The sequence below is a fragment of the Heloderma suspectum genome, chromosome 2, assembly GCF_057233095.1.
Source record: "Heloderma suspectum isolate Gila_16-S chromosome 2, 16-S_ref, whole genome shotgun sequence".
In the NCBI taxonomy this organism is placed as follows: Eukaryota; Metazoa; Chordata; class Lepidosauria; order Squamata; family Helodermatidae; genus Heloderma; species Heloderma suspectum.
In genome coordinates, this window is record NC_139459.1 from 232143461 (window position 1) to 232169274 (window position 25814).

Consider the following 25814-nt stretch of genomic DNA (forward strand, 5'->3'; position numbering starts at 1 on the left):
TCTTGTTAAAAAAAAATTCTGAGTTTATAAACATTTAAAAATAACCTTGACAATATGTGCAGATAAAGGTCATCATTATACCCATATTGCAGGAGGCAGGGCTGAGGCTGAGAAAGTGTGGGATATAAAAGTACTGCAAAGTAGCCCAGTGTTGTTATTCCCATTTTGTGGAGGTTGTGTGTTCGAGTAGTGTATGACAACTCTACAGGGTACTCTGGAGTTGTTGGTGTTTTACGGAAATGAAGATGGGGCTGTGAAACTGATTGTAGCAGCAGTACCATTCATTAAGAGAGCAATCCTGTGGCCGCTAGACACTGTGTAGAGGGCCATAGGATATGCTCATTTCCGGGAACCGACTTTGGAGCCCGCGCTCCGAGGTCGGTTCCTGGAAAACTAGCCGCCCCCCTCATCCACTCTGCCTTAGAGCCAGTGCGAAGAAGCCCTGTCCTCCACACTTGCAAGAGGAGCGCGGAGCGACTGAAAAGGGCTGGGGCTGGGGGGTGTTCTGGGGCAGGGAGAGCGGAGCTGTGCGTACGACACATCCAATGTGTCATACAGCAGCTTCCTCTCCTGGTTGGCCCCCCTGCCGCTAGACAGTCAAAACTGGCTGTCTAGCAAAAAATAGCAAGGCAGGAGAGGCGCGGAGGGAACAATCCCCCCGTGCCTCTCCTGCCTTGCTTTGGATAGGCGGTCGCCTCAGAGGTCAGAGGCAGCCGCCTATCTAGTTAGGATTGCGCCCTAAGAGTTATAACGGGTTGTTGTGATATATAGATATATCTTTAAGAGAACCTGCCATTTTTAGCTTTCGCAGGAGGCTCAAGTAGAACCTTTTCCCATCTCTCTTCGTGTTGGCTTGGAGCTAAGACAGTGTGCCATGCAGCCCCACAGAAGTTAGTGTTTTTTCATGTATTACAGAAATAAAGGGACCTCTTTGTGAAGGTACCTGAATCTATTGTGCATTGCCTGTAGAGCAGAACCTAGCAGTAGGCTGCAAGCTGATTAGGTCACCCCCCCCCCCCAATATTAACCGTGCCCTTCAAACCTGTAATGGCATTTGGCACAGGGTGAAAGGAGTCAGGGGTGAAGGGAGCCATGGAAGAACTGACGTTTTCAGCTGTGGGTGGAAAGACCTTGTCTGGATACCAGTTCTACCCACTGAGAAACAACAGAGGGGCAGACCTGGTATACGCATTTCTCAAGAGGCTTGATCCACCTCTCTTGATAGACCTGGTGCCCAGGCCTTATCACTTCTCTGTCACCAGATCGAGCAGAAATGGTAGACCTCTGATGCTATTCAGGCTTGTTTAAAATGTGCAACCATACACAAAATGTACAATTCAAGGAAAAATATGCAGTTCCAAAAGAACACTGCAGTCGTTCAAAATGTAAGCCATGCAAAAGTTGTATTGCCAGCTGATGTAAAAAGTGGCCGATAACAATGTGAAAAGTAGTCGAGGCTCCTCTAGAGCCCTAAAACCTGGTCAAGCTTAATTTCTCCTTCCACTGCTCAAGACACCCCCCAGACACTCCACTGCTACTCTCTACAGCTGCCTTCCCCAACCTGGTGACCTTCAGATGTTCTGGATGTCTGCTCACACTTAGCCCCAGCCAGCATGGCCAGTAGTCCAGAATGCTGGGGTTGCAGTCCCAAACATCTGGAGGGCACCAGGTTGGGGAAGGCTGTTATAGACAGTGTTCACCAGTGTTTCCAAGATGAAGGAAATCATTATAGGATGAGTCATGTGACGTTGTCAATGTCATGATAAGAGCAGTGATGCCATAAAATATACAGGATTATATTCTTGAAACAGCTGTACAATGTTTGTGCATCTGGGTTTTTTTCCCCTCTTGTTCCAATGTGTTTTTCTAATATCTCACTCCAAATAAAGCTTGTTGGAGTTCATGATGCTTCGTGAATATAACACTCTTCTGCATTAGTGCTCTTCAGTTCCCAGGATCTTCCACTAGTCTGTGTAGGCCTCTAAATGTCATGGAATGTGATGCTAAGCAACAAGGCAAGTGAGCAGGTGTGTTGTAACACTGTGTACTATGCATGCAAATTACAACCACAAACTTCTGTGCAGCTTTGGGCCCCTGCTGGAAATATTCAATGAGACGCCCATGCCCAGCAACTGTGTTTATGTACCTACATTGCACGGGGATATTTGCAGCAACAAGCAAAGATGTTTATTGTAATTGCTCCACAGCTGTGGAATGGACATCCTGATGAAGTTCCAAGTTGCTCTGTTCTTGCAGCTCTCAAGAAAGGCAGTGACCTTGTCCCCCTTGCTGGAACAGGGAGGGCTGAAGCAGAGACTAAAATCTCATCTGGCTAGACTTCAACAGGGTCAATTATGCCCAGCTGTGCTCCACTGCTGTTTGGCGCAGTGTGTGAATTACTGCATAGGGTGGTGGGCATGAGCGTGAGTTGGGGACCTCAACTGGCAAACTCTCCCTTTTGCTAGTGTAAAGCAAGAGCCATGAATCTACCTGGATGCATTCATCCTCCCTGACCCATCCAGACCTGGAGAGTTCCCTGGGCTTCAGGTGTGCAGAGAGAGAAGCTCGATGAAGATGCTTCCTGCAGAGCAGCAAGCCTTTCCTTCTTGCCACCACACAGATCCAAAGGAGGATCTGAGGAGCAGATCCTCATGGATCCTTATGGTTTTTACAGTGGATATCACACTACTCACTATCAAATCACAAATCCTATCTACATATGACCAGGGATTGCAGTAGAGAAACCATGTATCTAGTGATTCACTGTGCCACCATTGCCCAGAACATGGATCCAAGGCACAGATCCTATGCATTTTTACAAAGGACTCCCAAAACCATAATCAAATCACCCAACACAGCTATGACCATGGACTGAACCATAAAATTAATGTATCCCTTACTTCAGTACCATCATGGGCCAAAAATATGGATCCAATGCACAGATCCTCATGGATCCTCTACATTTTTACAGAGGGTCACCCCTCAAACCATGGTCAAATCAGAGAACAAACCTGTGCACACAGATTGCACAGTACTGCCATGGTGCAAAAAAAATGGATCTATGCCATGGATCCTAATGGATCCTCCGGATTTTTACACTAAATCACAATGAAAACACAAAACCTGTTTGTGCCCATAGATTTTATGAGGAAAAAGCATGGATCTTATTGTTCACTTGGCAGTCATCATGCAAAACATTAATCCATGGTATGGATCCCTTCAATTTTCATGATTTTTACAGAACAAACCCCCAAATTGTCATATCACAGATCACATCTGCCTCCGCAGACTGGACTATAAATATTTTTTGGTGGCACCGTGGTGCAAAACCATCGATCCTCATTAATTTTTCATGGAATCCACCTGAAACCTTGATCAAATCATAGATCACATTTGTGCCACAGACTGAACCATAAAAATCAAGGTAAGAATCCCCTGTAATTCACATTGGTTTTACCCAGGTTCCCACAGAAACCACCATAAAATCAAAGATCACATTGACATCCACAGACTGAACTATAAAAATCATAGATACTGTGCTTTGCACAAAACCATGGTTCTGGGGCATGGATCCTCATGTGCAGACTGAGTCTATGAGTCCACCTGATGCATAAACGTTCAAACACAAAAAAGAAAGAAAATGGAATGCTTATGTGATGTGTTACATCTAACAGCGTAACGCTTTGGGAGAATACACAGTTATATTAATAACTTCATTACAAGCATGTAATGTGCAGTTTTCCACTGACGTGGCAAACTTTCTGACTTCTATATTGAAGCTTTGCTAACTTGCTTGCAATGTTGAATATTAAGAATTGCATAGGCACCTGTGCAGTAAAAGACAATGAGCAGTCAATTTCTCTTCCTCTCTTACACTGCAGACTTCATGATTTACGACAACAAAAAAAGAAGAAGACAAGAAATATAATTTGTAGTTTTGATCTTTGTGAAATATGTAGACTAGTCTGTCCTGGATCAAGTTTCTGTTCTCTGCTTCAATATACCTTTATGGAGCTATTCTTCTAACTGGTGACTGTGGAAAGTGAAACTAGTAAAGTATTAGTGCACTGTTTGTTTAAGGTCTTGAGAACCGCGATGGAGGAGGCGTGGCTCCTGTGTTTAGAAGCTTTCCAAACCTAACGGGCAGAATTGGTGAGACAGATAAGTCATTTGAAGCCTATTTGCATTATATTTCTTTATCTTTTTATACTGGGGGTGAGGAGAAAAACTCATCAAGAACTTTATTCTTATGGAATCGCTGGGAATTCCTAGGATACACTTCTACATCTCCCGTATGATCTTAAACTGTAAAAGAAGCAACCCATTTACACTGGAGGAGGCTTATCAAAAGTTACCGCATCCTGAAAATAAGAAAATAATTACTGATCCACTGTGTAAGCCTCGTGGTGGTGCTCCTCCTTATTGGAGGTGTAATCAGTATTCTTGGATCAGTTCTGGTGTCCGACATTGGCCAAAAAAAGGATCCAAAGGTGAGGAAGTTTTATCATAAAATCAGGAATGCTTCTGGTACTGGAAACTTCTTTAGGCATACAATTATAGAATAGTAGGGTTGGAAGGGGCCTACAAGGCCATTGAATCCAACCCCCTGCTCAATGCAGGAATCCAAGTCAGAGCATCCCTGACAGATGGCTGTCCAGCCTCGTCTTGAACGCCTCCAGTGTGGGAGAGCCCACCACCTCCCCAGGTAATTGGTTCCATTGTTGTATTGCTCTAACAGTCAGGGGTCTTTTCCTGATGTTCAGCCGGAATCTGGCTTCCTGTCACTTGAGCCCATTATTCCGTGTCCTGCACTCTGGGATGATCAAGAAGAGATCCTGGCCTTCCTCTCTGTGACAACCTTTCAAGTACTTGAAGAGCGCTATCCTGTCTCCCCTCAGTCTTCTCTTCTCAAGGCTAAACATGCCCAGTTCTTTCAGTCTCTCTTCATAGGGCTTTGTTTCCAGTCCCCTGATCATCTTTGTTGCCCTCCTCTGAACCCTCTCCAACTTGTCTGCATCCTTCTTAAAGGGTGGTACCCAGAACTGGACACAGTACTCCAGGTGAGGCCTAACCAGTGCTGAGTAGAGGGGAACTAGTACTTCCCGGGATTTGGAAGCTATGCTTCTATTAATGCAGCCCAAACTAGCATTTGCCTTTTTTGCAGCCACATCACATTGTTGGCTCATATTCAGCTTGTGATTGACAGCAATTCCAAGATCCCAATTGGTTATACACTGCTTGATACTAATTGTGAACTGGTTCTTTTTCACTATGTTGGAGATGAGAATGATTTCCAGCCACTTCCTTATGGAAATAGTTGGAAAAATTTAGAAAGGATACACATACAAACAATGCCTTCCATACTACAAAAGACTTCAAATACAAGTGGTAGTCCTTCCAAAATCTAGGAGGACCTTTGTAATGAGCCTTTAAGTCAGAGCTTTCCAAACTGTGTGCCGCAACACATTAGTGTGTCGGCAGCAGTGTGTAGGTGTGTCGCGTGAACGACTGAACGACTGAACAACAACAACAAGATGTGATGCTACATGCATCTGCAAGAACCAGTGCAGGGTTCTAAAAAAGCAAAACAAGGAACACCACAGGTTCAGGGAGTCCCTGTTTTCATATGAATTGCAGCATGTGAGGATGGGAAGTTTAACCTTTTCCTCTCCTTGCCACCGTTCCTACATAATTCCACCACCAGCTCCTATTAGTTCCAAGAGGGAAGTTTCCATTGGTGGCAATGGGAGATTTCCTTCCAGGAGAATATAACTGCAAAATGGTGATTTGCATTCACACAGTAGTGGAGGAAGGAAAGGGTTAAATCTCACACATGGTGGTTCCAATAGCAATCTATTCAGGACTGCTATTAATTTGTTTTCAAAAACCCAGACATGGTTGATAAAGATTCATGTACCATAACGTCTATTTTGGCCCTTAGTCTTGAAAAGGTGTAAGGAACATTTATATAGGAGATTTGTTTACTAAGGGTGCAAATGGATATAACATGAACCCTATTTGAGCATTGTCCCTCAAGTGAATACAGTCATGTGGGGGAATCAGGAGTCATGTGGGGGAATCAGGAGCATGCTTGCTGGCCCCACCTCCTCTATTGCATAAGCCGTACTGGACCTGGTGAGACTTACTTCTGGGAAACATTCATAGAATCAGATTACAGTTAAAAGCAGTAAAATGGCAGCCCTTTCCCTTTGTATGGTCTAGGGTAATGAATATGGGTTTGTAGTTTAACATGTAAATGATTTATATATTTTGTATTGTTTTATTGTGTGCTCTTTGGTTTTAATTTTTGTGAATTTTTGTGAACCGCCCAGAGAGCTTCGGCTATTGGGCGGTATAGAAATAAATAAATAAATAAATAAAGTTGAAATATTGATTATGAGAACAAAAATATTCTGAAACAATGTATTTCATGTTGTTATAATAGACAGGTTTTCAGTTAATTATTTGATTAACATTCCGGTATAACTACAGCCAACACACTGATATAGCCAACCAATGTTTCCAGCCATAAAATTTTCTGAAATATCCTGGGGTATGATCAGACTTTAACTGTACATCCTTATTAATGTTTACTCTGAAGTAAACCCCACTGTGTTCTATGAATGGGCTTTGACTTGGGAAAGTATGTATAGGATTGTAATAATAATAATGAATTGTGCTGTAAGCTGATTTCAACATAAGAGATGTAGCTTCACTCTCCCACTGAAACTGACCAGAGCCTTTCTCCACCAAAGGAGTTTCCAATAGACCAGCCTGAAACCACTGAACTGTAACTTATCAAAATATTTAATTTTAACCATTTGTGCATGAATAAGGACAATTATTTTCTGACCTGCATAGCGTATTTTGCATTATTAAGATGACAGTGTAATTATCAGTAATTACTGCTGTTGTGAATGGTCACTTAATTGAATTATTGCAGCTTGTACTATTTGCCATACACAGCGTCATGTGATGCAACTGTTCACAATTCTTTGTCTTTCCTCTAACTCATGTGTATAATATATACCTTCCAACTGAGGAAAGCATTTCATGCATCTGATGACGTCAACTCCACCATGAAAGCTTATGTCATTATACATTTGTGTGTGCTTCTGGGCTGAGGACTCCTAATGCTACCTACCATTCCAAAGGCTATTTCATCTTTTCCCCCTTACTGATTTTTTTTTGTGGATCTGTGCCTCCGATCCATTTTTTTGTGCCGTGGTGGCACCTACGAGTGGCGGATCCATGATTTTTATGGTTCAATCCATGGAGTCAGATGTGCCCTGTAATTGGATGGTGTACTGGAGGATTTTCCCTGCAACAATCCTGTGGATCCTTGAGGATCCGTGCCTCAAATACATGTTTTTGCATGGTGACGGCACCTAACAGTAGCAGATCCATGATTTTTATGGCTCAATCCGTGGAGGCAGATGTGCTCTGTGATTTGATTGCCGTTTGGGCGGTGTTCCCTTTAGAAATCATATGTAATAATGAGGATCCGAGCCTCGGATCCATTGTTCTGTGCCTTGGAGCGCCTACAAGTGCCGGATCCGTGGTTTTTATGGTTCAGCCTGTGCAGGAAGGTGTGCCCTGCGATCTGAGTGTGGTTTCGGGGATTTCCCATGCAACACCCAGGAGGAGCCGTGCCTCAGAGCCATGTCTCTACGCTGCGGAGGCGCCCACGAGTGGCAGATCCGCGATTTTTTCTGGTTCCGCCCACAGAGGCAGATGCCCTCTCTGGTTTTTGATATCCTGGACCCACCTTTTGCCCAGGCCCCCGACGAAGCGCCTGAAGCAGGCCTGCGCGACGACGGGCCCGCTAGACACTGACGTATCAAGCGCCCCCAGCGGGCCTTCGACCTGCCCGGCGCTCCCCCGCGCAGCCCTCGGCCAGCTGCGCGGACATGGACCGCCTCCCGCAGACTTCCTGTGTCAACACTTCCTGCGCCCCTTGCGCCTGACGCGCGGGCTCCAGCGCCTGCGGCAGGCGGGCCCGTCCCTGGTCTCCGGCCGAGCTGAGAGGGCGGCGGCGGCGGCGGCGAGCCCAGGCGGCGGCAGAGGGGCCCGGAGGCTCTGAGCCTCCCGCTGGCGGCCCAGTCCGCCTGGCGGCCCGCCCTCCCGCGGAGGCCCGGCTGGCCAGCGGCACGCTGCTCGGGCTGGCCGGAGCTGCCTGCGCCAGGCGGCCGCGGGGCGGCGAGGCGGGCGCGAGCTGGCCAGGAGCCGCCCACCTTCCTCCCCGCGCCCCTCCCACTCACCGGCCGCTTTGTTCTCCTGCCTGAAGTTACGGGCGGAGCGGTGGGCCAGAACCAGCCCGAGCCGTCGCTGGGCAGGCGGAGGCGCCGAGGGCACGAGGGACGCGGCTGAGCCGAGCCGGCCGAACTCCAGCCCGCGGAGCCGGGAGCGTCTCAGGCAAGGTGAGCGAAGGGGCGGGGAGCGGTCGTTGGGCTCGCCGGTCCACGCCGCGGAGTCCCCGCTGCTCGGGGTGCCTGGCCCGCCGGCGGCGGGTCCCCTCTGGCCACGTTCCGCGGGCGACACGTTTGGCCTGGGGTTTGGGCAGGAGGGCGGGCTCCCGCCTCGGATCGGCTGAGCCGCCTGAGCAGATTTCTGGAAGGCAGCCGGAGACATAAATAGCCAGCCGCGTTAGGGAGCGATCATCCACCCCATGGGTTGGCCAGATCCCAAGGTTTGAGAAGCTCACTGCCCCCCCGCCCGCAGGAAACAACTTAGGGCAAATGTGGGGTGGATGACTGTTGGAAGCTTTACCCCACAGAACTCGTATGGAAACACTAACCTTTGCACCTTTGGCAAGACTCCGGTTTGTGACGTGGCTGGTCTGGGTCTCCCATCTTCAGACAGGCACCGGTAGCTTCACTGGCAGATGTAGTGAATGACTTTGAGTGTATTCCTCTCTTGTGACCCCCCCCACCTCAGTCATGACATCTGTAGCTGTCGTGCAAGATCCCCTCCCCTCCCCTTCATAGCCCACAGAAGCTGGGAGAGCCGCCACAGCATCCAAAGAAAGTATTTGAACCTTGCTGCTGTAAAGGAAGACCGTTATGGCCCTGCATGAACTTAGAAGCATGGATGCAGATTCCTGCCTTCTGCACAGCCATTGCCTCTCTACACATTCCGTGCCACATGTCCACAGGGAATCGAGAACCCTGCTGTGTTCGAGAGTTGCCTGAACAGATGCTGGCTGAAGGGTGCATTGGTGTGTGGCCTAATGGCATTCTCAGTAGATCCTGGTTTATTCAGCCCAGCCTGCCTAGAATCATAGAATAGTAGTAGGGTTGGAAGGGGCCTACAAGGCCATCGAGTCCAACCCCCTGCTCAATGCAGGAATCCAAGTCAGAGCATCCTTGACAAATGGCTGTCCAGCCTCGTCTTGAAGGCCTCCAGTGTGGGAGAGCCCACCACCTCCCTAGGTAATTGGTTCTATTGTCGGATTGCTCTAACAGTCAGGAAGCTTTTCCTGATGTTCAGCCGGGATCTGGCTTCCTTTCACTTGAGCCCATTATTCTGTGTCCTGCACTCTGGGATGATGGAGAAGAGATCCTGGCCTTCCTCTCTGTGACAACCTTTCAAGGACTTGAAGAGCACTATCCTGTCTCCCCTCAGTCTTCTCTTCTCAAGGCTAAACATGCCCAGTTCTTTCAGTCTGTCTTCATAGGGCTTTGTTTCCAGTCCCCTGACCATCTTTGTTGCCCTCCTCTGAACCCTCTCCAGTTTGTCTGCATCCTTCTTAAAGTGTGGTGCCCAGAACTGGACACATGCCCAGAACTGGACACAGTACTCCAGGTGAGGCCTAACCAGTGCTGAGTAGAGGGAAACTAGTACTTCCCGGGATTTGGAAGCTATGCTTCTATTAATGCAGCCCAAACTAGCATTTGCCTTTTTTGCAGCCACTTCACATTGTTGGCTCATATTCAGCTTGTGATTGACAACAATTCCAAGATCCTTCTCGCTTGTAGTGTGGTTGAGCCACGTATCCCCCATCTTGTAACTGTGCAATTGGTTTCTTTTTCCTAGGTGCAGAACTTGGCATTTATCCCTATTAAATGTCATTATGTTGTTTTCTGCCCAGCGCTCCAGTCTATCCAGATCACTTTGAATTTTGTTTCTGTCTTCCAAAGTATTAGCTATCCCACCCAATTTTATGTCATCTGCAAATTTGATCAGCATTCCCTGCACCTCCTCCTCCAAGTCATTCATAAAAATGTTGAAGAGCACTGGGCCCAGGACTGAGCCCTGCGGCACCCCACTCGTTACCTCTCCCCAGTTTGAGAAGGTCCCATTGATAAGCACTCTTTGAGTCCGATTCTGTAGCCAACTGTGGATCCACCGGATCGTTGTTTCATCTAGCCCACTTTGAGCTAGTTTGCTCATCAGGAGATCATGGGGCACTTTGTCGAAAGCTTTGCTGAAGTCGAGGTATATGATGTCTACAGCATTCCCACGGTCTACAAGGGAGGTGACTTGATCAAAAAATGAGATCAGATTTGTCTGGCAGGACTTGTTTTTGACAAATCCAAACAGGAGGATGCTTTCTTTGTAGCCCTGAAGGCAACGGGAGAGGATGGTGTCTCTCTATCGCTCCTTACTGGTCCCCACTCGTCTGGTGCTGAAGGCCTCTACCGTCGTAACCTGGCTGGCTGTGTACTCTGTCGCTTGCCTTGCTGCAGCTCACAGCTCTTGGTGGGTGCTCTGGCAGGTGCTGACAAAGGGCCCCAGCCGGGTGTTCTGCAAGAGGAGGAGGGAGGCACCCCCAAGCTGCCTCACTGATGCCAAGTATGGGGAACACCGATATCTGACGCTCAAGGTGAGTGCGCTCAAGGTGCAGGGGGAGCCCCCCATAGAGACTGTCGTGTGCAGTGGCTCACGGGCGGCTGCTGAAACTAGGGGGGAAGGCAAGGCCTTAGGGTCTGGCTTCTTGTGCGGCTAGTATATTTGAAAGGCTGGAAGGCACGTGGGCAGCTGCCCTCTACCAGCTCATACTGTCCATCTAGCACAGATCGAGGCCTTTCACACAACACCTGCTACAGGATCCTCTTAAGCGGAGATGGCAGGGATTGAACCTGAGACATCCTCATCCTCATCAGTATTAGTATTATTAAATAGATTTATATACCACTCAGCATCTTTTTAAAATATGCCTAAGCGGTTCTGCATGCCAAGCATGTGCTCTATCACTGAGTTCTGATCAAGGGAGAGGTGCCTTGAATGCCTGTGTGTAACTATCTTATTTTTCTGTCCTTCGGGGCCTCAAGGACTCTGGGTTGCGTCTGCACTATGTTCAGGCTGGCCAGGAAGGGGCACGGCTGATGCTCTTCTTGCATGGATTTCCCCAGAACTGGTAAGTGTGTGGAAGTCAGAAGAGGCGGAATGTGTGGAGCTGATACCTGCTTACTCATGCAGACTTTGGCAAGCCCCAGGTCTGCCATCCAGTGTGGCTGTTGATGTATCTGGGGGGCAGGTATACTGCAAAGCTTGGAGTAGACTCTTGGACAGAAGGATTACCTTCCCGAAGGAAAGGACCTGGAGGTGGTGGTGATACTCACCTGCATGGTATTTAACTCCCATGATCCATGGTGAATGACTCTCAGGCCTTCATCATTAAATCATAATTGTGCAGCATCCATTTAGTATCGGTCATACATTCAATGGAATGCAAAAGCAACATGGGTCCTGGTCAGTAGAATTACCATTTCAATGATGGAAGGACAAATGTTAAAAGAGATTAAGCTAAGGGGATGCTTGGTGAGGGATTCTTGACATTGGAGGGTGGGGAAGGGAAGCGGGGCAAACAGACACTGATGTCCTGGGTATTGGCTGGCACATTCTCTACGCTTTGTCTTTATTTATGTATTAAACCAGGTTTGTGTGGCGCCACCAGTTGAAGGAATTCAAGAAAGCGTTTAAGGTGGTGGCACTCGATATGCGAGGCTATGGATTTTCTGACGCGCCAGCTGATTGTAGGCACTATGGGAGGGATGCTCTGCTTGAAGATATACGAGGTGTCATCGAAGCCCTGGGCTCCAGTGAGAAGGACGGTGAGAAGTTATGCCGGGAGAAGAGCCTGGTGGCAGTTCTACTGGGGCTTGGCTGCTGCCAACTCCTGTGGGTCTGGTTAAGGTTTCAAAAGTGTTGGATGGATCCTGATTGGGGCTCTCTATGAAAGCAGATGAGTGAGTCTGGGAAATGATCTAGCAGGCCTGTTGCACACAGCAGGCAGATACTTGTCCACGTGCTCTTTGTTCTGCTGATTTCTGTCTCTGTTGTTCTTTAGAGACTGCCAAGTGCATCCTGGTAGGACATGACTGGGGTGGAGTCATTGCTTCGGAATTCGCTGCCTGTCACCCCAACATGGTGGAGAAGCTGATTGTCATGAACGTTGTCCAAATACACGTCCTCCTAGGTAAGGTTAGTGCTATCCTGTGGTCTGGTGCTTGCATTGGCTGTGTCCAGCTTTTAGCACCCTCTTGCTCCAAGTGGGATTGGGGAAAGGGGGAGAGACTGACTCTGCCAGGGACTTTCTGCTCACCAGTCCAAGGCCACTATGGGTAGTATCCAATGTTAGTCCTATGTAGAGTAGACCCCTTGAAATGATCAGGGCACGTTAGTCATGATTAACTTAAGTCTCATTCATTGCAATGGGTCTACTCCATGTAGGACTAACTTTGGATACTACCCTATGACTCCAGGGCCATCGCTAGGCTGCTGCTGTCACATTACAGCTCTTTTTGGGGAAAGGAGCTTGTCTGCACTGTCCAGGTACCCTGGCCCAGCCCTAAGCACTAAGCAGACAGAAAGTTGGCATCAGGAATACTTGCTAAAACAGTTGCTTGTTTTCATTGCATGGGCTGGCAGCTGACTCAGATGTTGGGGGGCAACCCCAGTTGAGCCCTTCCTCCTCTTGTTAATGATCTTTTTAAAATCATTTGCATAACTTATATTTATGGTGAAGGTGTGGGATGTATGTTCCCTGGGCAGCTAACAACGTACAAAAGTACAATTTGATTATGGTGATAAAGCCAACAATCTTAACACAATACGCTTAAAAAAAACAAAAAACACTGATCCGTTCTAGCATTAAAATTAAGCAAGCAAGCTAAAAAAAGCAAGAGTCTGTTCAAACAGAGTAAGAGCACAATGTCTACTGTACATGTCTGTTCCCCAGTAAAAGGATATAGGATTGCAGCCTAGAAATCAAACAGCTCTAACTTGAAAAAGCTGACAGCAGTTCTTGAAAATCCTGGTAAAACAGAAATACATTTGCCTTGTGCGTAAATTAGTGGTGGGCAACTTGTAGGCTAAAGTATCTAGAGGACACAACTCCCATTATCCCTCACCATTGGTTTTGCTGGCTAGGGCTGATGGTGGCAAAACGTTCTGGATGGCCACAAGTTGCCTGCTCCTGGACTAAATAAGGAGAGCTCCAGGCCTTCCTAGAGGATCTAGTGTGGTTAAAGGCCTCTTAGGCCTTGGAATCAAGAACTGAAATCCTCAAAGGCCTGCTGTGAACAATTGGTCAGGCACTTTGCAGATAAAATCACTTGTATTCATACCAACCTGGATTCCATTGTTTTGACAGTCTGATATATATAGGGCTGGTGCACCATCTAGTCATGTGATGGATACCTTTCGGTTTGTGCAACCTGAGGATGTGGACAAAGTGCTTGGAGGACTGAGGCCTACTACTTGCCCTTTAGATCCTTGCCCATCCTGGCTGGTGAAATCTGCCAGAGCTGGGCTGGATATCTGGACCTCCAAGATGGTAAATGCCTCCTTGAGAGACGGTGAGGTCCCCGCAGATTTGAAAGAAGCTGGGGTGAAGCCCTTGTTGAAGAAACCAAATTTAGATGGTTTCGGATAATTGCCGCTCTGTGTCAAATTTGCCATTCTTGGGCAAGGTGCTGGAGCATGTGGTGGCCTCACAACTCCAAGCTGTTTTGGATGAAACTGATTATTTAGATCCATTCCAATCAGGTTTCAGGCCTGGGTAGGGGACAGAAACAGCCTTGGTTGCCCTGGATGATGACTTAGGCCAGGGAATGGATTTGGGGGGGGGGGGGTGCAACCTGTTGGTTCTTCTGGACTTCTCAGTGGCTTACAATACCATTGATCATGGTATCCTTCTGGCTCATTTATCTGGATTGGGCTTGGGAGGCACAGTTTTTAAGTAGTCCCAGTTCTTTCTGGAGGAGCAGTCTCAGAAGGTGGTGCTGGGGGACTTCTGTTCCACTCCATAGCCATCAGCCTGTAGGGCACCGCAAGGTTCGGTCTTGTCCCCCATGCTTTTTAACATCTACATGGAACCGCTGGAGGAAGTCTTCAGGAGGGTTGGGCTGAAATGTCATCAATATGCGGATGATACTCAGGTCTGCCTCTCATTTCCATCTGCATATCCCAGGGAGGCTGTGGAATTCTTGAACCAGTGTCTGGAGGCTGTTTTGGGATGGATGAGGGTGAACAAGCTGAAACTTAATCCAGACAAGATGGAGGTAGCGTGGGTTGGGAAACCAACTACTTTGGAAGTTTACAGCTGGTCCTCCTAAAAGACCAAGTGTGCAGTCTTGGGGTCCTCTTGGACTCTGAGCTAACTGGGGAAGCCCAGGTGGTTGCGGTATCCAGGGGTGCTTTTTACCAGCTTAGGCTGGTATGCCAGCTGCGGCCCTATCTGGAGAAGATGGACCTTGCCTCAGTTATCCACACACGAGTGATGTCCAGGCTGGACTACTGTAATGGCTGTATGTGCGTCTGCCTTTGGAGACAATTCAGAAACTCCAGCTCATTCAGAATGCAGCTGCTCGAGTACTGATGGGGGTGAGACAATTTGATTACATAATGCTTATACTGTGCCAGCTGCACTGGTTACCATAGTGTTTCTGAGCCCAATTCGAAATGCTTGTTTTTTACCTTTAAAGCCTGGTTTGGGAACAGTTACTTGAAGGACCGCCTTCACCCATATCAGCCTGCCCATACTTTAAGATCAGAAAGAGAGGCCCTTCTGATGTGTCCACCTGTGACAGCAGTCAGGTGGGTGATCACACAACTAGGATCACTGCAGAGAAGGCCCTCTCACCTTTGGAACAAGTTGCCATTGGAGGCCCGCCATGCGCCATCATTGCAGGCTTTTAAGAAGGCCTTGAAAACTTATGACTTTACCATGGCCTTCTCTTGATATGACTGCTGTTATTGCTGTTTATGCCGTTGTAGTTGTTGCTGGTTTTATTGTTGGCTTTCATTGTTGGTTTTAAAGCTTTTTAATATTTTAACTCTTTTTATGTATTTTAGTGATATAAGCTGCCTTGGGAGGGCTTCTGCCCTGAAAGGCAGCCAAGAAATGTTTTAAATAAATAAATAGTGTGATCTATAATGGGTGTCAGGGCAATGACAATTTGCCACAACCTATTTTTCCTTCACCCTGGCAGAATATGCCCTTCAACATCCTACCCAGCTGCTGCGATCCACGTACATGTTGTTCTTCCAGCTCCCAAAGCTGCCGGAATTTGTGCTGTCCGTGGATGACTTCTGTGTAAGTGGGGTGGGGGTTGCATGGTGGGCCCTCAGTGTTCATGGCCTGCCATATGGGAACAGAAGCATATATACATAAACCTATTTCCCAACTGGGGCTGCAGAGGGGATGTTCTTTGGTTAAGCCCAAGTATTCCATTCTGCCTTGTGATCCGGGTTCTAGTCCCCACTCGGCCATGGAAGCTCCCTGGGTGACTTTGGGCCAGTCACAGACTCTCAGCCCAACCCACCTCACAGGGCTGCTGTTGTGAGGATAAAACGGAGAGGAGGAGGATCATGTCAGCTGCCTTGGGTTCCTTGCAAGAGGAAAAAAGGTGGGATAAAAATGCAATCAATAAATAAAATACACAGTGTATCATGGAACCATATCCCAAACCTTTTTGTCAGATAGCTAGAGTGTTGGACTAGGAGTCAGGAAACCCGGGTTCTAGTCCTCACTCAGCCATGAAGCTCACTAAGGGACTTTGGGCCAGTCACAGACTCTCAGCCCACCCTACCTCACAGGGTTGTTGTTGTGAGGATAAAATAGAGAAGAGGAGGATTATGTACATCGCCTTGGGTTCCTTAAGGAGGAAAAAAGGCAGGATAGAAATGTAATAAATAAATAAATATAAATAGGGGGATTTGTTAGTTCAGCTCTCTTTTTACTTGTTTAATTATTCCATTGTTTTATTTGTGTTCTGCATTTTGTAATGTTGTACAGGTATTATGAATGGCCTTTCCCTAGCAAATAAATGTCTGGGACTGGTTGCAGGATTATGAGCTGGGCTGTCTGCCTTTTTCTAAAAAAGTTGTAGAAAATCTTCTGTCACCCCCTGCTGTGTAGAGATGTTCTGGGTTTTTAAACCTTACCTGTGAGGAACTGGCAGGGATGGGGGTGTTGGCACAAACAACGAGAGATGTGGAGTCAGTGGAAAATGACTGTTGGGTAGCGGAGCAGGGGGGAACTTGCTGTACAGAGCCCTCGGGGAGGAGGGAGGGACTTCCCTGGCAGGTGGAGGCATGTTCTTGGGGGGTTGAGCTGGGGGACCCACCGTGTTCTGCATTTCCTTTCCCTTTTGTCTAGGGGGCGTTGCTGCCTGGATTTTGTGCTGTAATGCCAGACTGGCACACCCACACGTAGAATGTGGGGAGGAGTGCTGGGAAAAGCTTTAACTGCAGCCCAGCACACACAGACCTGTCAGGTGAAGACGTAGGAGTAGGGCCAGGTTTATGTTTTTGTTTTAAAAAGCGGAAGAGGAAAAGGCAGTGCTACTTCTTTCTGTGTCCAGCTCAGGGACTTTATGGCAGGCTCATGGAGGGCATATACGTGAAAGACAAGCTCCAGAGCAGCCTTCCCTGACCTGGTGCACTCCTCCAGATGTTTGGATGACAGCTCCCAGCATCCCTGACCATGAGCCATGCTGGCTGGGGAATTGAAGTGCACGTCTGGAGGGCACCAGGTTGGGAAAGGATGCTGTAGTGGGCAGGAGATCTCTCTGGCTCATAAGAGGATGTGTTATACAGGATGGGGTGGACTGCCACATGGTGCTGTGTCTTGTCTCCGCAGGGAATAAGGTCTTCTATGACCAGCAAGAAAAATGGTGTGCTGGATTCTGAATTCCAGCCAACAGAGGAGGCGTTGGAAGCTTATTTGTATGGCTTCTCGAACCTTGGTGGTTTGACACCAGCCCTGAATTACTATAGGAACATGTTCTGGTGAGAGCTCAATCTTCTCCCACACTCTCTGGGTGGTACTGGCACTCTCTGCTCCCGTTTTCTCTCTTTCTGGGTAGTAGAACTGGGGTATCGGGACATTCAGGCTTTTCCCTCAGTAGGGCAGGGTGGGGGGATGGGTCTGCTTGGCAGAAGTAACCTTCTGATCCTAATTTTCTGAGAGGGCCCAAATTCTTAGTTGGATTAAATAAATGCAGGGGCAGAACTCTCTCCCTCCCTTCATATGTCCGTAAGTGGATGGGGGAAATCTTGTGACTCTTCCAAAAGGGATTCCGGGAAATCACAGTTCCTAATGAAATGCGGCAGTGCTGGGTTCTAGAATGCAAGCTGAAGTGGGGATGTTCCCTTTCCAGATCCCTCTGGGTTTCCCCCATACCTGCTGGGCAGGAGCCTCCTGGGGTGGAAGGCAGGAAGATTGATCCTGGCTTGGATAAGATGGAAAAGTAGGGAGCTGCTGGGTGCCCAGTGCTCGTTTTAAGCATATGTGTGTCTGTCCATACAGCTGGGGGCCTCCAAAGCACAAGGATATACTGATGCCCACCCTGCTGATCTGGGGAGAGAAGGATCCATACTTTGAACAGGGTCTCATCCAACCTATGGTGCAGAATATACGGAACAGCGTCCAGGTGCACCTCATCCCTGAAGCCAGCCACTATGTTGCTGAGGACCAACCTGAAAAAGTCAATCAACTGCTGTGGGCTTTCCTCCTGGGGAGAGAATTCGATGGAAAGACAGAGTAACTGCTCTGGGCGTTAGAGGCATCCCCACTACTCGGCATGCAGGAAACTGCCACAGCTGCAGCTTGGCCTGACTCTGGAGGGAGTGGCCTTCCCTGTGTTCTCTGGGATGTTTCTGCACTATATTGTACTGTTAACTGGCTTTGCCACAAACCCACACTAAGGAGGATTTGCCTCAGTGGTTCTGAGTTGGGCCTTCCTGACTATACAATCGCAAGCCGTTGTGTCTGGCCAAAGGTCTTCCAGCTCACTTCCTCTGTGGTGTAGGCGATTAATACCCATGGAAGGCAAGACTTGACATCTTTATTCTGTTATGTGCCTTGGCATAGCTGAATCCTGAGCTGAGCTCTGCATTTACTGTTCCCTCCTCACATTCCTTTTTGCTGGCACCTCACTGCCTAGGCAAATTGCGCTGCACAGGCTCTAAGAGAGGCAGGGTGGGGTGGGGGCTGCTGGCTTGGATCCTGATGAAATCAAAACTTTCAACATGACCTCAGCCTTCTGCTTTATGATATACCCAGGGTGAACTATTAACACATCAGGAAGAAGTTGCCTCTTAACACACCTGCAAGTGTGACTGTACCTACAAAAATCCTCGTGACACCTCAGAGAAGAGGAAATGGATTGGAAGGGTTGAGAAAGAGGCGTGTGATCATCTACTGCTCTGCCAAAGAGAAGGTGTCATAATTGCCCCTGTAGCATGTTGACTGTCCTGTGAATGTGGTAAACTGGCGAAAAGAAGAGACTACCCAGTGTGTAAAAGGAGGATATGTGTAGCTGAGCAGGTGTGCCACTCTTGTAGGAACCTTTATATCTGCCTGGAAGAAAACCAGTCAGTTCTCTGGGAAAGAATGTCAGCTTGTCCATGGAACTGCAGCTATGATAAAGAGCCTTCTCGACACCACAGTTGTTGTCTGTTTCAGCGTTTTGGACCTGATGCTCTAAAGGGCTGTGTGTTGTTGGCGGAATGTTTGGTTGCCCTTTGAGGATGGTTTTTAGCATTGCCATCAGAGGTGGCACAAGGCTTTCTAGGGTGGATTGCACCAGAAGCCAGGCTGTTGGTGTGAAGTGGATAAAATGAAGCTGTGGAATACGGGTGGGAGTGGTGGACCTATTAATACTACTTTACTGAAAATGGTGCTTCCAGGGGCAAAGATCAGCCAGGAAGGAGTGATTATCAGCAGAAAGCTTGCATGGGTCCCCAGTTGAGATCGGGAGAATGTTGGGATGTGTGACTGTACCTACAGAAATCCTGGTGACACCTCGGAGAAGAGGAAATGGATTGGAAGGGTTGAGAAAGAAGCATGAGATCATCTACTGCTCTGCCAAAGAGAAGGTGTCATAATTGCCCCTGTAGCATGTAGATTGTCCTGTGCATGCAGTAAACTGGAGAAAAGAAGAGACTATCCAGTGTGTAGTCTGCACATCAAAGACAGTCATGTTAAACCCGCCTGTTTAAACAAGTGATTAATGTCCACTAAGGGCCAAACCACATGTGACGTCTAGTAGTTTAGGAGGACCAGGATCATGCCAGCTTAACAAACCACTTTGGCCTTTCACTAGGAGAGGATTTGGCTGGGATGGGTTTCTGTACCACCTCAGTGCCTTGACTAGTCCAGCTCTCGCCAGCAAGGGGTTTTCCACAGAGTATGGTGTGAAGGCTGCCATAGCTGCTTTGGACCCATTTTAGCTGAGGGCCCGTAGTCAGTTGGTTGCTTCTGTTTTCCAGCTCTCCCATTGAAGCTGGCATTCTCTGGCCCTTGCTCTGCCCAATTTCCCTTTTAAGTTCAGAGCTTGTTTGTAGGTATGCCACAATAGACAGCGCTGCCAAGAAGAGGGCAAAAATCCCAATAGGGTAGGTCAGGGGAGCTGGAAATGGGGTGCCTATATTTCAGGACAGCAGGAAGGTTCTTTACTGGCTATTGCCAGTAAAGTCTTTGATATGAGGCTACTTAGCTACACAGTGAAATGCCAGCTCTGCTGTCTTTTCTTTGCTCTGGTTTGGCACAGTCAGACACATCTTTGCTTCTTTGGGCGGAAAGTATTGCTTCACTGCCCTCTGAAGAAAACACCTTCCTTGCATTTCCACTTATTTGTGATGATAGAGCAAAGTGCATCTCTTAGACTGTCTCCCATCATATTTGGAGGGCATTAGGCTACCTATCCCTGCCTAGATCTACATGAGTGCTTTTTATTGGTACTGAAGTGCGCTGATAACTCTTAGGGCACATTACATATTCCGTATACCGCTTTTCTAGCATTATTTCCCGCTTTTTAGTCTGCATTATCCAAAATACTGCAACAGATATTGTGTGTGCTACGAGATCTAAATGTGCAAGAGGGATATCATGTCACCTTGATGGGATTGTATTGATGTGGCACGAGGTGTAGATCTGGCCCTGCTTTAAGCAAACTTCATGCTTTCTCACTCAGGTCTGAGCCAGACTCATGGCTTAGATCTGTTGTGCTTTTGGGATGCCACCGGGGGGTGATGTTGCAGCAGCTTTCTTGCTCAGGCCACATTATATACATGGAAGCATGTTCTGGACTAGGGATGTCAGAGAATTCCGCCACGGATCTCGGTGAGGCCGAATGCCAGAGTGGCTGGGTGACCAGCCAGATGGGCGATTAATAAATTTAATAATAATAAATAAAATAAATATTCGGCCCCCCGAAATCCGTGGCAGAACGAAGTCCCCGCCCCCCCAACCCACGAAAGGCACACGAAACAGAGCACAAACCTGCTGCCATCCGCGCTGACTTGCGAATGGCGGCCGCCGTGCGGCTGCCATTCACTTCCTCATCATAGCCGTGATAGGCTACGTAAGTATTTACGTAGCCTATCACGGCAAGCAAAAAAAAAAAAACAGCGTACGCAAATGGCGGCAGCTACAGCAGCCGCCATTTATGTTCCCTTTTTTTAACTGTTTTAGCCTATGTAAATATTTACGTAAGCTATTACGGCGCAAAAAAGGGGAACGCAAATAGCGTAGTGGGCGCTATTTGCGTCCCCTTTTTTCGCCGTAATAGCTTACATAAATATTTACGTAGGCTAAAACGGCGGGGGGGAAAGGAACGCAAATGGTGCCCACTACGCTATTTGCGTTCCCCTTTTTTTTGCCGTAATAGGTTACATAAATATTTACGTAGGCTAAAACAGCGAAAAAAAGGGAACACAAATGGCGGCCGCCATAGCTGCCGCCATTTGCGTATGCTGTTTTTTTGTTTTGTTTTGTTTTTTTGCTTGCAGGCTGCCCAGCAGCCGGATGTCCAGCTGCGGGCGGCCCCGGCCAGCGGCTCCGCAGAATTTCCGTGGAGCGGAGCCGGCCAGATTAGGATTTCGGGGGGAGGAGCAGATCGTCTCCCCCTCACCGTGAATCACCACGTCAAAAAGGTAAGTGACTTTCGTACATCCCTATTCTGGACTACCTGACACAGCCTTCCCCAACCTGGTGCCCTTGAGATGTATTGGGTTACAACTCCCATCATCCTTATCCAGCATGGCCCAGCTTGGAGTTGTAGTCTAACGCATCTGGAGGGCACCAAGTTGGGGAAGGCTAGCCTAGAAGCTCATAGAAACAACCCACTGAAAAGCAAGAAAGGGGGAGGAAACAAACTTAAGTTGCAAAATCAAGTTTATTTGAACTACTCTTGAAAATCCAACATCTAGCCTTTTGGAGCACGTTATTTTCTTCCAGAACACTTGATTTTACAAAGCAGTACTTTATACCTAAAACAAACAATTCAAAGAGAGATAAGCACTAAACCAAATACAGATTTAATTATAGTACATGCAATGGGTGCCTGGAATAAAGAATACTAGTCCTTGGCTTACCACTCAAGACAGGCCTAACTTGGAAGTATACATGGGTGCCAGATTGCTGGAGCCCTTCATTTCTAGTGTATGCACATACTCTGTGCAAGTCATAATCTCCATTATGCTTCTGTTTTGATTGCGTTTTCTCTCATAGTCCACCACATCCATTATTTTAAAACCAGAAAAATACATGCCCTTGTGTGCCTTAGCTTCCCTTGTTTGAACCATGATCTCTCTTGTAGGGGCCAAAGGGAGGCTAGAGGATTCCTGAGAAACTCACACCCTGGATCTTCATATGGGAACTGAGCCAAGGTGTCTACTTTTCTCCCCCGTGACATACCTTCTCCAGGCCTTTGTGACTTACCTAGCTTATTGTCCCCCAATCAGCTTGAAAAAGGACTCTTCTAGGAGGCTAGTGGAGTCAGTTACCTCCAACATCTCTACCACATGCAAATTGCCTGTATATTTGGAACGCCCCTCTCTGGGGTACAGATGTCAAGGTGTTTATGCAAACACTCCGAAGCCACCATTTGTAAAGCTACGATCACTTCACAGCTTCAGGTGTATCTGCGTTATAGATCACATTCCTGTTTCCACCTTGTCTCTCAAATTGATTTGTGCCATTTACAGAGAACTTATAGGTATTTTTTAGAGGGGGGTTTGTAGCACTGGGGAGGGTCAGCCCTTTCCTCCCCAACAGTGACCCTGCCCCCTCCCCACACACACACACCTTGCACTGCAACTAGGCTTTTTAAAAAAAATCCACTGGCAATAAAGGAGGCTTTTTAGCGGCCTGATTGCACTGGAAGAGTGATTTTTGAGGGGGGCTCACAGTGTTGGGGAAGGGAGAGTTAGCCCTCCCCACCCCAGCAGTGATCCTCTAGCAAACGCCCCTCCCATGCTGCAATTAGGCATTAGAATAGCTTCCGTTGGCACTGATGGAGGCTTTTTAAAAGCCTAAATACAGCATGGTGGGTGGGAAATGGGGAAGATCTCATATCTCCACAGAGGTTGGAGAGAAGAAATGTTCATCTGGGAGGGAGAAGGGGCGGAAAAGCTGGTAGGCCAGATGAGGATCTCTTGCAGGCCAGAGTTTCCCTGTCTCTGGGTTAGGCTTGTGAATATTGTTTTTAAAAAAGGCTCCCTGCAGTGGCCTCAAATTCATCATGACATATTGGCAATGCAACTGGGATTCCTTGTCTGTAGCCCTGACAAAGAGGGCCCATAGCTCAGGGGTAGAGCATCTGCTATGCATGCAGCAGGTCCCAGGTTCAATCCCAGTCATTTCCAAGCAGAGCAGGAAAAACATCTGCCTGAAACGCTGGAGTGCTGCTGCCAGTCAGGGTTGGTAACACTGGGCTGGATGGCCGAGGGTCTGACTCAGTGTAAGGCAGCTTCCTGCGTCCCTCATTTATAGCATCGAAATCCCAGAAACTGCTGATGGGCCACAATTATGGCCTGTAAATCTTTTCCTGGCTCTGCATTTGCCACAGAGATGCTGTTGCCATCTCAGACATTGAGTGGAGGAAGGGTAAAACATCCTGTGGGGCTTGTATAAGAAGCCTTCTGACTTCAGGCTGGGGCTGTAAGTTTCCTCAGAAGTAGAAGCACCATTGCCAGCAGGGCGGCTTTGGGCCTCGTTGAGCACTGCTGGCTGGAGCAGTGCCAAGTGCCACCGGTGCACAGCCAGGGGGCATGGGCAGCGGTGACCCTGTGCGTAAATCAAGGCTCTGTCCCTGAAGGAAATGGTGCCCTCTGGCCAGGGAGGCTCAGGAGCCAGGCCAGAGGTTGCTGTGAATGTGGCTCTGTGAGGGCTGGAACCTGGCCAGCCTGAGACTTATCTCCACACGCCTGGCTTCCTGCCAGCACCTTCCCCCCACCCCTGTTCTGCTGTGGGAACATTCTTACTCAAGCACAAGAAATGCTTTGCTCTGCCTAATAGCTTGCACATGGTGGGAGGGCCTAGCCTTGGGAATGTGCAGCTTAGGCTCTGCGTGCTACTCACGTCATGCACACCCCTCTCTCGTTGCAAGATGGGAATGTTGCCTCCTTTGCCCTACACCAGGCCCCACAGCACCGCTGGGGTCTGGACATAAGCTGCCCTATTGTCTAAAGGGGGCACAGGCTGACTGGCATTGATGTAAATCCACAGGTTGTTCAAGGAGTTGCATGTCCCTGGCCTGGGCCTGTCTTTCAGTTGTTAATGAACTCCAGCATTCCTTGCACTAAGATGAGCCTGCCTCGCAGGTGGAGCAGCTTCCAGTATATAAGAATCCTTCAGGCAATCCTAAAACACAACTGCTTCTTATCTGCAGCTGTGCAGGGATCTCCTCAATGCCAAGCTACAGGCATGGTCACCATCGATCCAGGAACACCTTGTTCGACAGGCCCTGAAATGGGCCTGTTTCAAAGGTCCCCCTATGTTATGCACAGGGCCTTTAGAGATTACCTTCTGCTCTATCACAGAGGCCTTACCTAGCCTGATACTGAACTCATGTGAATGCAGAGGGGACTGAATTCTTCAGCCTGGGAGGCTGCTGGATTTGGGCGATATCTTTATTAGGAGCAACAAAAATTCTGCACAATTGTGTAAGCTTTCAAATTCCTGAGAACTCTTCATCGGCCAAAAAAATCAGAGGATGGGGGAAGAAATAAAGTCCACAAAAATTGGCCAGGTGTTATGGCCATGAGGTCTGCAGTTTAGCTATACCCAGTCTCAAAATGGAGATTTGCAATCTGAATGAATTAGCCCATGGTAAATGTTGCAGGTATCAGATTACTCCTAGCAATGCATTTTGGGAAGGAGAAGTAATGGCTGATCTCCATTTCTGAGAACACAAAGACCAGCTGTAACTCTGATCTGCCTCTTGCCTTGGCTGAAACACGCAGGTCTCTGAGATAGCATAGAGAAGAAGTGCAGAGAAACATGACATTACTTATATCAACAAAGCCAGAGATTAATTTTAGGTGGTGTATTAGGTAAAAAAAAACAAAAAAAAGACAATTGGGACCACATTGTAGTACCTTTTAGGAGTTTGTTTCTTCCCCCATCCCATTTTTTTTGCCTGATGAAGAGTTCTGGGGAACTTGAAAGCTCGCACAATTTTGTGGAATGTTGGTTGATCCTAATAAAGGTATTGTTCAATGGTGTTTTTTGGAATTTTTTTCCTTCATGAACCAATACAGCTACCTTGTTTGTTTGGTGGCCCAATTTTTCTTCCAAACAGGTACTCATTATGAACCTGCCCAGTTGTTAAAATCTGCAGGAGACTCCCTCTTGAGGATACCATTCCCTGCAGAGACCCATTTGTTGGGCACACTTGAGAGGGCTTTCGCTTGATCCCAAACAGTGGAATGCACTCCCTCTAGAACAGGGGTGGGCAACTTGTGGACCTCCAGATGTTTTGGCCTTCAGCTCGCAGCAGCACTAGTCAGCATAGGCTATAGTGAGGGGGTCCATTCATGTAGTGGGATCCAGCACTCAGAGTCCTCTGTCTGGAAGCATACCCTCCCCACAATGCATACAGGAGGAGCATTATTCCATATTTTCCTCTGTAACAGATTTTCTTTTTCTGGTAAGAAAACAGACCAAAAAAGCAGTAGGTAAACATGGGAGGGTTACAAAATGAAGTTGACAACAACAGCCATTGATATTCTCCAAATCTGGAAGCTCACAGTCTCTGTCTATTTGGGGTTTTTATTTTTAGTTCTACCTTTAATTTACAAACTAATAAACTCTGTATGCCTTGGGTATCCCCTGAACTTCATTCTGTTCATTTATCTTTTGATCCAGGTCTATGGGATTATAAATTGAGAGCAGCTGAGATGTGGAATTTAGGGTGTCATTTTGGGGGAGGGGGAGAAAATGGAGAGCAAGATTTTATCTGCTCAAACCTGACAACATATAGTATGTATCCAGGAAGAGGGTGATTAAGGTTGTGGTGATGCTTGCCGTAATGGTAAAGAACTTACCCCTCCGCTAAAAGAAGAAAAGGGAAAAAATA

General features: G+C 47.7%; 1 protein-coding gene and 1 long non-coding RNA gene across 2 annotated transcripts; one reads left to right on the forward strand and one right to left on the reverse strand.

The window, feature by feature from the left end:
* The first annotated feature begins 7924 nt into the window (after positions 1 to 7924).
* EPHX3 (epoxide hydrolase 3) lies at positions 7925 to 20242 on the forward strand. The gene is made up of 8 exons (XM_084838430.1): positions 7925 to 8420; positions 10562 to 10825; positions 11274 to 11359; positions 11881 to 12056; positions 12293 to 12421; positions 15438 to 15541; positions 17090 to 17238; positions 17759 to 20242. The coding sequence occupies exons 2-8, from the start codon at positions 10583 to 10585 to the stop codon at positions 17994 to 17996; spliced, it is 1125 nt and encodes a 374-aa protein (XP_084694556.1). The 5' UTR covers positions 7925 to 8420; positions 10562 to 10582; the 3' UTR covers positions 17997 to 20242.
* A 1003-nt stretch (positions 20243 to 21245) lies between these two features.
* LOC146354224 (uncharacterized) lies at positions 21246 to 25576 on the reverse strand. The gene is made up of 2 exons (XR_014788333.1): positions 25042 to 25576; positions 21246 to 24125 (listed from the first exon to the last, which is right to left on the reverse strand). It is a non-coding gene; the product is annotated as an uncharacterized LOC146354224 (long non-coding RNA).
* Positions 25577 to 25814: the final 238 nt, after the last annotated feature.

Coding starts and splice junctions, on each gene's coding strand:
- EPHX3 (XM_084838430.1), top strand. CDS start 10,583: ATGGTGTCTCTCTATCGCTCCTTACTGGTCCCCACTCGTCTGGTGCTG. Junction 12,422..15,437: donor CCAAATACACGTCCTCCTAG/GTAAGGTTAGTG, acceptor TCACCCTGGCAG/AATATGCCCTTCAACATCCT. Junction 15,542..17,089: donor TGTCCGTGGATGACTTCTGT/GTAAGTGGGGTG, acceptor TTGTCTCCGCAG/GGAATAAGGTCTTCTATGAC.